General features: G+C 45.4%; 1 protein-coding gene and 1 pseudogene across 2 annotated transcripts in view; both read left to right on the forward strand.

Annotated features, from left to right (window-relative positions):
* The first annotated feature begins 711 nt into the window (after nucleotides 1–711).
* On the forward strand, nucleotides 712–9,500 carry LOC311428571 (ubiquitin carboxyl-terminal hydrolase 42-like; annotated as a pseudogene). Its single transcript has 13 exons — nucleotides 712–782; nucleotides 2,384–2,621; nucleotides 3,377–3,577; nucleotides 4,170–4,280; nucleotides 4,440–4,542; nucleotides 4,747–4,814; nucleotides 4,971–5,041; nucleotides 5,573–5,655; nucleotides 6,574–6,685; nucleotides 7,063–7,203; nucleotides 7,398–7,498; nucleotides 7,962–8,103; nucleotides 8,784–9,500. The product of its transcript is annotated as a ubiquitin carboxyl-terminal hydrolase 42-like (transcript).
* A 30-nt stretch (nucleotides 9,501–9,530) lies between these two features.
* LOC311428572 (uncharacterized protein) overlaps nucleotides 9,531–15,785 on the forward strand; it is a gene marked incomplete at both ends in the record, with an annotated part of 19,294 nt that continues 13,039 nt past the window's right edge. The window contains 6 exon segments of the mRNA XM_084539958.1: nucleotides 9,531–9,544; nucleotides 10,944–11,523; nucleotides 11,525–11,595; nucleotides 13,953–14,044; nucleotides 14,149–14,469; nucleotides 15,076–15,203. Of these exon segments, the coding sequence (XP_084396084.1) occupies nucleotides 9,531–9,544; nucleotides 10,944–11,523; nucleotides 11,525–11,595; nucleotides 13,953–14,044; nucleotides 14,149–14,469; nucleotides 15,076–15,203 (1,206 nt within the window).

Below are 15,785 nucleotides of genomic sequence, written 5' to 3' on the forward strand. Positions count from 1 at the left end.
AGTTTTTCTACTATCTTGCCAGAGAGACGTCATCTCCAAATGAGAAATGGATGTATTTTGAAACAGTGGTGGTGGATCAGATTTCTTCTTTCTAGTGTTAATATTTGCTCTTGAATCGTACTTAATACCTGGTAACACCTCAATCAGTTGTCAAAAATAAACTTAAAAATGTGTAAGGCTTATCTCATTGGTCAGTATAAAGATCAAGGTCTTCGCTTCGCTTTGCTTCCCTTCCCTTCCCTTTTTTTCTTTTTTTTCTTTTTTTCTTTTCTTCTTTTTTTCTTTTTTTTTTCTTTTTTCTTTTTTCTTTTTTTTCTTTTTTCTTTTTTTTCTTTTTTTCTTTTTTTCTTCTTCCCTTCCCTTCCCTTCCCTTCCCTTCCCTTCCCTTCCCTTCCCTTCCCTTCCCTTCCCTTCCCTTCCCTTCCCTTCCCTTCCCTTCCCTTCCCTTCCCTTCCCTTCCCTTCCCTTCCCTTCCCTTCCCTTCCCTTCCCTTCCCTTCCCTTCCCTTCCCTTCCCTTCCCTTCCCTTCCCTTCCCTTCCCTTCCCTTCCCTTCCCTTCCCTTCCCTTTTCATTTTCCCCAGTATTGTTTTTCTGTTCTCCTTCTCACTGCAGTCTTGATTTTGTTTCTTGTCCCTTAAGTATGTTTCCAAAGTGTTGCTGAAACATTTTCCCTTTCAATCCTACAAAAGGAGCTGTCACTGGTGAAGATCGGAGCTTATCCCTGAGCCCAGGAGCTGTCACCTTAGTCTTCCAATCGGACAAGGACGACTTCATTTCTCATGTAAATGCATTTGTCAGGTTTGCGTATTGTTTTTTCAGGAATGGAAAGTGTGTATAGAATGGATTTAAAATCAATTTTAAATGTAAAACGTCAAGGCAAAAAAGTTCTAATTACAACCTCTGCACACAATTTGCCAGCTGTGGGACTAGGAGTTTTCTTATTTACTGTGTTTTGTTTAACGTGTCTGAAGTTTAATGGACAGCAATCAAGGCGTGCTAGAAATCTGAAAGCACTTTATGCTTTGTTCTCTCCGTCATTTTGGTATAACAAACTAGCTTATGTTTTAAACCCTCCATGAGGTTAGTGGTTTCCCTAAAGGTAACAAGTCCCTGTGTGCTACAGTAAGACAGTAACAAAACATGAAGTATAGAAGTTCATCCTGTCATTATTCAGCTTCTGCCTATGGACACACAATTACGCTTATTTAAAGCGGTATCACCTTGAAACCTAATCAGCATTTTAAAAAGGACTTTGTAGCAGTTATTGGCTTTTGTCCTGGAGGGCTGAGGTTTGTTTTGTTTTGTTTTACATTCAGCATTTCCGTTTCTAGCTTACATTCCCCTGTTATTTTGCATGAGGAAAGCATGCAACTTTACAAAGTAGAACGGAAAGAGCTGCTTTTTAGTCTAACTTTTCAGTTTTTCATAGGAGTTTTAAATGTGGTAGGAGTAAAACACCAGAAGTACTGCTGCCAAAGTTATATTCAAACTCGTCTTTCTTGGAGAAGCAGAAGAAGCCCAGGGAGAAATGAATTTGCAAACATGCTCTTCATGCTCTCCTTTCCCAAGATTTCTCTGAGATATAGCCCATCCTCTGTGGGTTTTGAGGTATATGGTTCCCAGGAGTGAAAAGGAGGGCCAAACATCTCTCCTCTTGGATCTCAGCATGCCAGGGCTTTAGTGTACTGCCACTTACAGCTCCGCTTTTTCACCTGGAAAAAGCGACCGCATGATGTAGACTGAGGAGCCCTCACAAATTAACTTGCCGTCACCAAGTGACGCCCATGAAAGGTGTATTTAAAAGCTAGGCTCATTATAGAATCACAACAAACCCCTCATGACTGGTGCAGTAGACAGTGAGGTAGAGGGCGAGCCCTGGAAAGACAGAAGAAAAGTAGCAGTGAGTTCTGGGTACCTTTGTGCAGACGAAACAGAAAAACACAGGCAGTGAAGTAATAGTGTTCCGTTACTAATGCCAGCAATAGATAATTGCAACAATTATCTGTTAGATCATAGGTACTAATTAACAGATAATTGCGCAACTCCGGAAATCAATAAATAACTGATTCCCCTCAGAGAATGTCTTCTACATTTTTATATTAAAAAGACTCCAGAGTTGTAATGGATTAAAATCCTACGGAAGGGAAAGAAATGGCATCAGCCACTAGTTCTGCAGAAGCGAAAAGTAATACTGATAGAGTTTAGATGGAAATTTTCACTTTGTGTGTTTAGTTTGGGGATTCTTTTTAAATCATTCATACCAGCGATTTAGTTCTTAAGGCTGTTTCTTTGAGATTAAGTGACAGGACTTCTGTTACTCTTTTCTTCTTGGAATGCTTCTTGATATTCTTACGTCAGCCAGAACTTCTGTCTCTGTTGCAGATGTGAACAATGACCGTAGCTAAGAAGCCCAAATCTTCAAAGCCTAAAAAGCCCTCTTCAAGGCGGTCTGGCAAATCCAAGAAACCAAGTCCTAAAATAGTGATGTCACGCACCGCCAACTGGGGCCGGATAGTGCCTGCAGAAGATTCAAGCCAAGTCTCTGTGGCCCAAGGACGTGGAGGTGCTATTTACTGTAGATCATCTGAAAATTCTAAGGCTTTTGCCCCAAGAGATCTAAGTAAGTGTGTGTTTTATCCTGCCTCCATTTTCTTCAAAGCAAAAGTAGAAAATGCAGTTCTTACTTGTTGCACTGATAGAGAAGGGGACTACTGTGAACAAAGACTTCAAAAGCGAATCCCCTAAGGCAACTGAAGTGACTGATGTTACAGAAATTAATTTTGATATATTTACAGTCAACAGAGAAATACGGGGAGCTTTTTGTAATGCACAGATTCCTCCATGTCTTTTCTGTTTTGCAGAGAAAAGTGTTTGATTGTTGCTATTCACAGCTTCCATTTTTCACAGGTTTTTTGAAGGATAACATTGCTCAGGAAAAAATCTGGTATCTGTAGGGGTACCGTCATTCCTAGTTCCTAGTTTTTACGTTTTTACCGTATAATTTCAAGTCTAAGTTTGTGGTTTAAGTTATAATAAGGAAAAAAACAGTAGTTGAGTTAATCAGGTTAAAGATTATAGATGGAGAGGAACTTGGCATTAGGTGCTACAAACAGAATGGCAGTTAGCCTTGCCTTAGAAGAATTAAAATGGTTGACTAAAGTTGTTTGTTTTTTGTTTTTTGTTTTTTTTTTTTCCCCAAAACATTGTGTTGACCAGCCAATTTGAATTTGGTGGTATTAAAGCTGTCTGCAATAAGTTTTTCTGGTTTGGATTGTAGCTAGCTCCTCTAGGTGCTCCTGCAGAATAGTATTTTTTTAAATACCTTTCTTCGAAACAAACAAACAAGATCTCTTTTTAAATTTAACTTTCTTGCAGTCGTTAATGATGGAATTGCTCCGCCACAGAGCATTCTTTTTCCACCTGAGAAGATTTGTATGGATTGGCGAGAAACACAAAGTGTTGGAGTTGGCCTGTACAATCTTGGCAACACATGTTTTCTTAATGCTACTCTACAGTGTTTGACCTACACACCCCCACTTGCCAATTACATGCTTTCTCTTGAGCACAGCCAGTCATGTGAGTACTTTCTAACAGTATTTTGAATCTGTTGGATAGCTCTGAAGGTGAAAGAACAGCAGTGATTCTGTGAGATAAGCTTATTTGCCTGATTTTACCTGTAGCAGCTGGCTTTGAGCACTGTATTAGCAGTGGGCTCCGAATAGCATATGGAGTGCAATTAATGCACCATGGTTTATTTATTTAGTTATTTGTTTGTTTGTTTGTTTGTTTATTTATTAAAGGATCATTTATTGCTTCATGGGAATAATGAAGTGCATTGGACAGTAATGCATTTAGTAATAATTTTAGAGAGTAATACATTTTGCAGCCTGTGGAGTTCACATTCCTGTCAGCCTTTACAACTGCGACTTTGCAGTAGTCTTTTAGATTTCTCATCACAAAATGCATTTGAATACAGGCTTAGTGGATATTTTTCTTCTGTCAAGTTGTGTGAAATGAAATGTTACAAGACTGTTGGGACATTGGCATCTTGGGAGAAGAGAATGTAGCAAGGAGAGTGGATATGGTATCTATAGCTTAAATTGTACTCAGATGTTCGTAGGTATGGATATTTTGCTGGACTGGGATGCTTTGTTCTTTCACTCTTCAGGTCGTGAACAAGATTTTTGCATGATGTGCACGATGGAGACTCACATTAACCAGGCCCTGCGTTGCACTGTTGATGCCATCGAGCCTACGCATGTTATCAGTAATCTCAGTCGTAAGTGGCTTCAGATGTGTTTCTTTTCGATAGCTTGTAATCTTCAAATAATTATTTGATGTGTCTAAGTGGTTTTAACACTCCAATGAAGAGAGATTTTAGAAATACAAGAATGATTTCATTTTTAAATGAGGTCAATACTATCATCTTCTTATTTAGGAATAGGACAACATTTCCGTTTTGGCAGTCAAGAAGACGCACACGAGTTCTTGCGCTATACTGTTGATGCTATGCAGGAAGCGTGCTTGAACGGAAGCACCGAGTAAGCATAAACAAGTTCACTTTCATACATTCTCTAGCACCTTCTAGTCCTTTATTTACTCTCAGAAATGATCTCTAGCACCTTTTAGTGCCTTATTTACTATCAGCAACGCAAGTCTACATCATCCTTGGTTTTCATCAAACTCTTTGAAGAGTTAATTCTGTGCCTTAAATCTTCTGAGGTCTGATTATAATTTATTTCCAGATTGGACAGATCTTCTCAAGCTACCACCATCATTCATCAAATATTTGGAGGATTTCTAAGATCAAGAGGTACTTGAAAAAATATTCCTGTCCTTAGAACTGATCTGTGTCTTTTGTCAGTAGTAAAGCAGTCTGTAGTTTGTCTAAAGTAGTATCTGTCAACAACTTGAATTTGGACAGTTAGTCTCCTTCACATAATGTTAAGCATTTATATTTTGTTTCCAGTGAAGTGCTTGAATTGCAAAGCAGTTTCGGATACGTATGAGGCATTTCTTGATATCACTTTGGATATAAAGGTAAGATGTTTTCTAAATATAATTCATGATGTTTAAGTACATGCATAACTTTCTAAATTAAACTTGTTTAACTTAAAAAACCAAACCACATATAATGTTAAAACGTAAGAGCTTGGTGGTGCTAAGGAAGTGGATTGGACTTTGTCCTTCCGTGGAACCCATGTAAATAGTCTCCACATTTGCATTGGGTTTAAGGGGAAAGAATTCTCTTTCTGCAAAAATTATAATGCTGTCCTACTTCTTTGTTGTTCTACCTCAATATACATCTAATTGTTAGACTGATGAATTTGTCCCCAGTATTGATGACAAAGCACACTGTAGATGCTGTCTAGGCTACTGGAAAAGTATTTGTTCCAAAGTCAAATGCCTTCCAGGTGAGGTCAATGCTGAGCATGCTCTTTCTGCCTCCTTCTTCACAGTGCTCCTAGTAGATCGCTTGAGTATGTTAGTAAGATTCTCTTATAAACTACTAGTATGTCTCTGGAATTTTGAATTACGGTGACTTTACGCTCTTCTTTCTCGCTGCTCTAGGCGGTTTCGTCTGTTAGCAGAGCTCTGGAACTCTTTGTGAAACCTGAAGAGCTGGATGGAGAGAATTGCTATAAATGTAGCGAGTAAGATTTTGACGAATTAGGTCTTAATCCTAGATGTCAGTTTTCTATGTTGCATGACTCTGTTGGACTACCTCTAAACTTTGGATCTACTTACAAGTTTTGTGGAAGTTTATAAAAGACTTGGATTTTTGTTTCCTTGGAGGGGGGAAGTCTTGTTCATAGGCATTCCCTATGGGTTTGCAATTCTCTGGCTTGTATTTTGCCATCAGAATTCAAAAAGAGCTACTTTTGTTCTTTCTATTTATTAGCTCTCGACAGTACTTTTCTTGATGTAAACTGCCCAGTTTCCGTTGTTCTCTGGGCTAGTGGCTAATTTTCACTGCTTACACCGTAGGTCCTACCTTGGAGCGGGCAATGTGTCAAACTGAACTATTTTGTTTCAAAGGATGGCAGATGGGTTCAGTGTCTTTCCAGACAAGCTCAGTACATGAAGACTTCCTACTGTTAAATGTCTCCCTCCTGTAGAATGACCATGTGCTTCTGTTGTATTTTTGATGTTGATAGTCGACCTATGTTGGAGATTATTTGCAATTTCTAGCCCTGGGGACCAAGGCTCTCTCGTTCCGCTTTCAGTATTTGTATTTCCCTTGAAAGCTGAAAGAATGTATCCAGGATTGGAGTTCAAATAGCCACTTTTGTAGACCAAGAAATGGTACCTTGCCATCCAACCTGGTCATACCCTTTTGTGAGAGATTCCTGTTCCCGCTATGCTCTGAGTTGTTGGGAAAATTGACCTTCTTCTCTGTATTAACAAACCTGACACGCAGTGCATGGGTTTATGAAAAGAAAAAAGACCAACCTATTATGCAAGTAAATATCATTCAAATAGCATAGGCATGCGTGAGACATTAAAAGGAGTTTGTTTTGGGGGCGAAAAAAGAAGATGCCTTCAAACACTTATCTCTGCTTGGTTTTAAGGTGTAAAAAGATGGTTCCTGCGTCCAAGAGATTTACCATACACCGTTCTTCCAAGGTTCTCACAATATCACTGAAAAGATTTGCAGATTTCACAGGTGGAAAGATCAACAAGGTATATTTACCACTGTAATGCAACTATATCATTGTGTAATGGGACATCCCCCAAAGCTGAAAGTTGTTAATATTTTCAGACAATAATTGTAGACTAACGACTATGGCTTATTCTTTCTCTTAATATCAATAAAGTTCCCGCTTGACAAGAAGCATATGCTTTCCTCTGAGAAGGCTGATTCATCAGGAAACAGTTCTCTGCAACTTCTAGTGTTAACCGTTGTTTATGGGAAGACTTATTTGTAGTGAATCAAGAAATATATTCGAGAAATATATTCTAGAAATCAATTCTAGTCTGTGTTTTTTGGAAGTGTTTTTCTCTGGCTAGTCCACGAAGTACTCTGGGATAATTTTTCTATCTTCTTGATGTCTCTTTAGGAGGTGAAATATCCGGAGTATTTGGACCTGAGAGCCTACATGTCGCAGTCAATGGGAGAACCACTGCTCTATGCCTTATACGCGGTGCTGGTACATCACGGTGTCAGCTGTCACTCAGGACACTATATATGCTATGTAAAGGTAGAAGTCAACAGCATTTCTAACAGGGTAAAGGTTGTGCTGGCAAACCAATTAAAGCATGACTAGCAGCTACTGTTTCTAGGGAAAAAGATTTCATTATATTTTTATTTGACATGTGTGTATTTTGTTCCTATCCGTGATTTCAATTGGAAAACGTGCAATTCACCTAAAGAAATCGTTGTCTTTATTTGCAGGCTGGTAATGGACTTTGGTATCAGATGAATGATGCTAAAGTAGTGCATACTGACATTAAAAGAGTTCTTGGTCAGCAAGCTTACATACTTTTTTATATCAGGTAATAACAAATCTTAAAATGTGTTCAGAAGAGATTTACTTTCCTGTTATTGATATTTTTCTGTTTTGCAAGTGTTTTTCTTGCTATCCCGGGAGAAGATTATTATTTGTCTAATTCAGTTCTGTCTAACCTGAAATTCTCTGTGTCGTTTATTATCTTTTGTTGCTCGGCCTTAAACTGCAGCACTCATGTAAATTGCTATCTATGTGTTATCTGTAGCTGGCTAATTTAGAGAAGGAGAGAAATGAAGGCCATCTGTGGTGTAAGAATGAATTATTGCTGTGCAAGTGATAGTCTTAGTAGGAAGACTGTTCTCTACTTTTCAGTCTGTAGTCATGGCGAAGCCTTCTGTAGAGAAGGCTTCCATATCGTATGAGCTGTTCCTCTAAAATGATAGGATGGGATTTAATCCAAGAGTAGGCTGAAAGAAAAACTAAACTACGATCACTGCTCTTTTCTGAAGGCGCTATGATTTGACACTTGGAGAACGTGCGTTTTACTTGCCAGCACCATCTTATCCCTGTTCATTCCCTCCTGGTCAGCAGGGGGCTAATAGTAAGCAGGCTGGATTTCTGGGACCACGACTTCTTCCTCATATGATTAAGGTAATTCAGGGAAGCGGGAGGGCAGATAACGGCACCAAACTGCTAGTGGGTTTGGGGTTTGGTGTGGGGTTTTTTGTTTGGTTTTCGGCATCTTAGTTTTGTTTTCCTTCCCACGCTGCAGCTTTCTTCACAGCCCTCATGCTACAGCCAGAGTCATTCAAACAGTGGTTACTGCTAAATTGTGCAGCCATGCGACTCCATTACTTTATACCTCCAAGACAGCTTTCTAAAGCACAGAGAGCTACGCTCTTTGACTATTTAAGCAGAGTGTACTAATCCTCAAATCATTTAAAAGAGGACTTGTTTTTCCTATCCTCGTCACTTTAGCTAAGACAGGGAAAACTAAATGTCTTATTCCTGAGCACCAGAACGATTACTTCAGGCTTTTCAGGGTATGTTTAAAGGGGAAAATAAATATATTTGGGAATAGCAGCAGGTAATGTTAAGTTGCTTGGCTGTTTTTCAAAGATGATGTTAATTTGATACCAATCTGCAGTAAACCAAAAGCAGGAATTGAATACGCTTATTGGACTTGCATTTATCCTTAACGGGCAGTGTGTTTTTCTTTTTAGGTGTTAAGACCATTTGTAGAAACACTCAGTAGGAGAGTTTTGTGTTTCAAAATGTTACATGCAGTGTTTGCGTTAATCCATCTTGCAATTTCTTCTTTTTAAATACAGAATTCAAGCCGTTTAAATGGAAATGGATCCATAAAAGAGGACGCAAAGACCACTGGTGTCACCCTAAAAAGGCCATCTTCAGCACCACCAATGGCCTGTGTTCAAAACCAGGCAATTACCAGGCCTTCAATTACTGATACGTCAAGAAAACAGAAGATCACCATCAGTATTCACAATAAATTGCCTGCTCGTCAGACTGTGTCACAGCCTGACTTTCTTAGCAGTGCTGTGGAGGATGAAGATCTCTACCAGGCTGTTCCTTCATCCACAATTACAAATTTGGTAATGCAAATGAAGCAAATGCAAACAAACAAAAAAGTTTCTGATGAAATTTTTGTGGAGCCAACAGTGAATGAAAATCCTAAACTCAGCTCTGATAACACAGTCCCTTATGGTGCAGAATCTTCAGGAAAATCTGAGGAGGAGTCAAAGGGCTTATTTCAAAGGAATTTGAAATGCAATGCAATGTCCTCTAATGGAATTTTGGTGTGAAAGGTAGTCCGTACATTGCAGCATTCCAATTCTTCCTGTCAGAATGCTGACAAAGGAAGATCCCAGCATGAGCTGCCAAAAACAGATTCACTAAATGGTGCTATTAGGTTAGTTAATGAATCTAAAGAAAACGGACTGAAACTTGATGATTCCACTTGCCGAGTAGAACCTGTTAAACCTTCTGAGATGTTCTTTTCTAAAACAAATGGATTGCTTGAAACATAGATTTGCTCCATCGAGAATTTCTCACCTACGATGTATTCGGGAGTGTTTATTGTGTTCCTAATTCAGGTGAAATACTGAGAAAACACAGCACACACGTGATCATAAGACTTTGTGGTATTATCCCCTTAGAATTTGCAGACCTGAGCTTACATTAGAACTTGTCAACTTAAGCTCAGCTGAGATAAAAATTCGTAAGTTTCCTAAAGTAGATTTTGGGGGGTGAGTTGGGGTTATCTTTGAAGTGTAGATAATGCATACAACTCACAGCGGTCTTGCTTACCATTTAATGGAGAAATTCTGACAAGACTAGTCCTCAGTACTACTACAAATAGTATTTTTTTGTCTGCTGACTTGTGCGTTTTAATTGCAGATGCCTGGAGCTATGCCTTCAGTCAATCGAGAAGTCATCACAGAGTCCTTCACAGCCAGCCAGCTGAACAGTTTGTCAGAGGAAATGAGGTAAAATGAGCACAGTCTGATTAAGACAAGACTTTATGGAAGTTCGTTACAGTTTTATCTGTCTACTAATAGTATTTAATGGAAGGATTTAAATTAGTACAATTCCATACTGTGTGTCCAGTGTCACGAACAGAACTAATGATCAGCACTGAGCATATCACTCTGATGCAGGTTGGTGCCTCAAGGAGAACTTGTGTTCCTTTATAGAATGTTTTTCCATTTTTCTCCACTGTCTGGAGAAACACTGGCTGTTCCCCGCTCGCCCCTATGCCTTTTTTCTCAGAGCAGCAGGTGGAAGGAGACAGATGCGTTTGCTTTTTTAGTGCAATGGCTTCAGAAGCAAGAGGGGAAAAGGCACTTTCTCTGGGAGCTGAAGAAGGTGTCCTAATCACAGGAGAGGTTTCTAAATGGCATATCTTTGCGAGCGTTCCTGTAGTCCGGAGGTTTTTGTTTGTTTGTTTGACGTTGGAAGGTTTTACTCTTAATATTCACGTCCTTCAGCAGAAGTGAGAAATGGGTTTTTATTTTATGCAGTGTTGCGGAACCTCCGAAATCTCCTGGGAATGATGAATACCTCGCCCAGTACCAATGTGATGACCGTGGAGACAAGGAGAAAGCAAGAAGATCAAAAGAACGTGACCTCATTTCAAAAGAAAATGTTTTGTCCGGCAAAGAGTCTTGTGAGCCTGGTGAGAAATTGCGGCAAACTTCCTCTCTCAAGTCTGACACTGAATGTAGCTCTAACAATCTTTCTTCCTTAGCTATTGCAGATAGACGCCAAGATACAAAGGACAAGACTAAAACCACTGAGAAAGAGCATTACCGAAGCAAGAGGGAACATGCTCCTAGTGAAGAGAAGGAGAGTCAAAAAGCAGGTCCTTCCAGCAAGAGGAGGTGTTCTCAGAGCGTGGAATTTGTTGAGCAAAAGAGTCACAAGCAGGAGTACTGGGAGGGAAGCAGGTACAGATCTTTCCCTCGTGAAAGAAACAGCCCTGAGAATGGCAGAAGAGCAGTCAAATATTCAAAGTACAGATCTGGCAGCGGAGGAAGATCAGAACAAGGTAGCAATAGGTACTACCGATCCAAAGGGGAAAGAAGTTGGAGCAGAGAAAGATACTATCGAGACGAAGCACGGAGATGGGAAAGATGTGGCTATTACAAGGATTACTATTCACCTCATGCGACAGGAGACAGTAGAGAGAGAAAGTTCTCTCACGGCGATTCAGCCTTTGACAGATGGACTGCAACTTACTACAGCAGGTCACATAAGCATTATCATTACAAAAGCGGATGGCCTCACGGTTCCCTCTTGAGAGAGGAAGATGTACGTCGCTTTAGCACACCCCGAGCAGACTTGCATCGTTGCTCGGTACCTCAGCAACATTCCAGAAGACATTCTCGTGAAAGACATGCGCTTCCACCTGTGTCAGCTCATTTGGAGAACTGTCGCCAGAAAAATGAAACAGAAGGAAACAGAAAAAGAAAATATACCCGTGCAGAAGGTAGTGAAAGTGAAATAGAAAGGAAAGACAGAAAGATAGAAAAGGAGCTTTTAGGTGGTGAAAAAAATGCAAAAATATCACAAGTTCTGGAAGAAACAGAAGTCTAAGGATAAAGATGGAGAGAAGGATTCCAAGTAAGCAAGGATTCCAGCATACTCCGCATTTTTTATCCTAATTCTTTTCTGGGTGCTTCTCATGTCTTCCTTTTTTTTTTTTTTTTTTTTTTTTTTTTTTTCTGGTAGTTTCTAAGTTCTTTAGATAGCACCAGCTGGCTGGGGATCATGTTGTTAGGTTGATCAGTGAAGACAGGAAAGCTCTTGCTGAATTGTGTCAGAGCACTAGCTTTGGACCACATAGTTCGAATCACATCCGTACACCATTCCAGATTAGGTTAAAAGATTTTTTCTGCTTGCACATATTCCAGAGCTAGCCGTTGTTAATGATCTGTGTACAAACCAGGACCTATGGTCCTTCAATCTGACGACTTAAGTTTGCTGCATCTAAAGTAAGTTGCGTGTGCACAAAGCACCACAAAATAGCTGACATGCTGCAAATCATCACCTGTGGTAAAATAAATCAAGTTTCATATAGGCAACAAGTGCCACATCTTTTTTTCCCTTTTTAACTTGCATGTTTCTTTCAGACTTCATGATTTGTGTTTCTGTGCGCTCCGCTTTGACAATGCCAATCGCAAGCGTAAGAAAAAGAAGAAAAAGGAGAAGAAAAAGAAGAAAAAGGAGAAACACCAGGAAAGCAAAAGGCTCCTTGGAACACTTGGATCCTCGTTTCCAGAAGATAACGCGGGAGAAGAAGGAAGAATGCCATCCTCCAGATGGCTCTTCATGTCAGTAATGCAGAAGTGAGAGCAGTAAACAACCTTACAAGGAAGGGAAGACTTCCAGTGCAGGCGAAAGCAAGAAATACTGCTCCATCGCATCCAACGACTATACTAAAGGTAAGCGGCCGCAGCGTGTGTGAGGAATTCCTTTTATATTAATCTCGAGATTATTTCAAACAGTCTTGAAGTGCTTGATGACTTAACAGTCTGCAGATTTATTATCAAATCAAAAAAAAACCCCACTTGGTAGACTATTTTTTTCCCAGTTTTGAATGGCCACTAGGAAAGAAGGCCTGAAATAAAGAGGTTAAAGGCAAATGGTTTTCACAGAATCACAGAATTTTCTAGGTTGGAGGAGACCTCAAGGTCATCGAGTCCAACCTCTGACCTAACGCTAACAGTCCCCACTAAACCATTTCCCTAAGCTCTATTTTCATTTGGTTTGATGATGAAGTGGCAAACAAGAGGAAGAGTTGCAAGCTCCCTTCTTAAATTCAGTCCAGCCAAGTAGGAAAAGTAAATGTGGACAGCTGTATCTTGGCAAAGAAGATAGTAGGGAGCAAGGAGGTTTAGCAGTCAAGATGGAAGGTGATGCCATGAGGCTTAGAGGCTAGTAATGTTCTAATGAACATGGCCAAGTCTTGCGCTGGGCAGCCTGCTTGGGTCCAAAGCCTGCAGTCCTCCCCAAGATGTCGGCGAGGGGCTGGTGAGCCGTTGGGACGGAACCCCCGTTGCCCGGGTTCCCCAAGCAACCGCCCCACTCTCCAGCCACCATGGCAGGTCCAGCAGCCGGCTCCCGCTCCTCCCGGGGCTGCGGCCCTGCTGGCGAGCCCAGCGCCCCAGAGCTCAGCCCAGCTCCCTTTTTCCCACAGAGGGTTTCCCCAGACGGCTTCCGCGGCTTGCGCAGACGCAAAACTCCCCCTTCGTCGTCCCAGCCGTGCCGCCAACGGTGGCTGCCTGGCTGCTGCCCTCCCTCCCCGGAGCGACGGCGCTGCCCTTGCAGCCCCCGCAGGTACCCACCCTCCCCTCCGCGCTGCCCCAGGCCACCGTCTGGCACGTGGTGCCGGGGGTCCAGGGGCAGGTGCTGCAGCTCCCCGCCGGGGTGCAGCTGCCACCTGGGGGGCACCTCCCAGCCCAGGGGCACCACCTGCAGCTTGGGCAGCTCCCCGCCGGGGGGCAGCTCCCTGCTGTGGGGCAGCTCCCCGCCGTGGGGCACCAGCTGCAGCTGGTGCAGCTCCCCGCTGTGGGGCAAAACCTGCAGCTGGTGCAGCTCCCCGCTGTGGAGCAAAACCTGCAGCTGGTGCAGCTCCCAACCATGGGGCACCAGCTGCAGCTGGTGCAGCTCCCCGCCGGGGGGCAGCTCCCCCACACCGCTCCTCCCTGTGCCCCCTGTGTCCATCAGTGGGGACAGCCCATGGTGACGGGGACACTGGTACCCCACCATGCGCTGGGGCTGGGGCCCAGGGCCGTGCTCCATGGGGAGCTCCTGCACCCCGCAGGCACCTGCCTGTTGCAGGCCCCCGCCCAGCGCAACCCCCCGCCACCCCTCGTCCCGGGGCCTCCGCTGCGGGGGCAGGCGCTCCCCACGCCCCGCACCCTGAGCAGCAGCCGGGGGCAGCTGCCGGAGCCCTGCTTGCACGCCGTGGGGCTCAGCGAGGACCAGGGGCCCCCGCTGCCCGGCCCCACTGCCCCCAAGCCTGCCCAGGCTCCAAGGACCGCCAGCACCCAGACGGCGACGCCTGACGGTGAGTTTGGGGCTGGCACAGCCGGCCGCTGGGCGCCCCACACCCAGGGGCCATGGGAAAGCTGACATCGCCCGTCTTGGGGGATTTTCTTGCTTCGTCCTCAGCGGCGACAGCCCCGCAGGTGCCTGAGGAGCCCCCGCAGCTGCCCGAGCTGGGCCCTGATGCCTTTGCCGAGGCCTTTCCAGAGCTGGCAGGGGACAGCCAGCAGCTGCAGCACATGCAGGACGAGCTCCTGGCCGACCTGGACATCCCCATCCCCGGCATGGAGGAGCTGCTCAGCTGGCTCGATGCCGTGGAGCCCCAGGACGCCTTCCCCGATTTGCCCAGCAGTCCTGCCCTCAGCCGCTTCCTCTCGCAGCTGCCCGACCTCTGCGAGGACATCGAGGAGCCGAGCACGCAGGGACTGGAAGCCACAGGAGCCCTCGGTGAGGTCCCCTCAACCCCTGGGCTGCGCCCCGAGAAGCTTGAGGGTGGGCTGTCGCTGCAGTCCCCCGTCGTGCCAGCAGTGAGCCCCCCGCTCAGCCCTGCAGCCAGTCCCCTGCCCAGTGCGCTTAGGAGCCCCCTACCCAGTCCACCCCTGAGTCCCCCCAGGAGCCTCCCTGACACCCAGCTCCTCAGTGCCCTTAGTAGACCCCTGCCCCAACCCCCCCAGCGTTCCCTCAAGACCCGCCCCAACCCCAAGGTCCCCAGTGCCCTTAGTAGACCCCAGCCCAAATCCCCCCCGAGTTCTCCCAAGAAACGCCCCAACCCCAAGGGCCGCAGTGCCCTTAGTAGACCCCAGCCCAAATCCCCCCCGAGTTCCCCCAAGAAACGCCCCAACCCCAAGGGCCGCAGTGCCCTTCGTAGACCCCAGCCCAAATCCCCCCTGAGTTCCCCCAAGAAACGCCCCAACCCCAAGGGCCGCAGTGACCATAGGAGACCCCTGCCCAAACGCCCCCTGGGTCCCCTCAAGAGTCCCCCGCCTGCCCCTGCGTCCACCGGCACCAAGCGGGGGGCCAAGCGCCCTGCGCCCAGCAGCACCCCCGGGACAGCGCAGAGCTGCCAGCACAGGAGGCCGACGACAGAGAACCCCCCCGGCAAGGAGAGGAAGACGCTGCTGGGCCAGGCTGGCCAAGGCCGCAAGAGACCGTGCCAGGGGAAGACGGCTGGCAGCAGCACGGTGGCTGGCAGCAGCAGGGAAGCAGGCAGCAGCGCGCAGCAGCTGGCGATCAACAGCACCACGGCACCCAGCAAGAGAGCGCGAAGCCCGGGGGCTGCAGGGGGGCAAGGAGCAGCGGCGCCACCTCCCCGCAGAGCGCGGCTGCTGCCGGAGACTCCGAGTGGGGAGCCCCGTGCCGTGCGGCCCCAGGACAGGCTCTGTCCCCAGGCCAGCGGGGCCAGGACGCTGCAGCGCCAGCAGCCGGGGACAAAGACCCCCAGCGAGACTTTGCAGCCGCTGGGGGCCAGGGCCAAGGCGCTGGGGCCAGCGTGCCAGCTGGCCTGTGTGCAGCCGCAGCCCACCTCCAGCAGCCCCAGCAGCATGCCCAGCGCCCCGCCGACAGTGCCAGGCTCCAGCTACCCGTGACCGACCTCGGGCTTCTCCTCGACGGCCCCCGCAGCACCCAGGCAGGCACAGAGACCTCTGCAGGCACCTGCTCCAGCTTCAGCCACGCTCCTCAGCCCTTGCCCCTCTCGCTTGCCCTCTCCCCTCTCTCGTGCTGGAGCTAGGGGATGGGCTTGCCACTCACAGGGATGGCAACAG

This window comes from Aythya ferina, assembly GCF_964211825.1.
Source record: "Aythya ferina genome assembly, contig: HAP1_SCAFFOLD_95, whole genome shotgun sequence".
In the NCBI taxonomy this organism is placed as follows: Eukaryota; Metazoa; Chordata; class Aves; order Anseriformes; family Anatidae; genus Aythya; species Aythya ferina.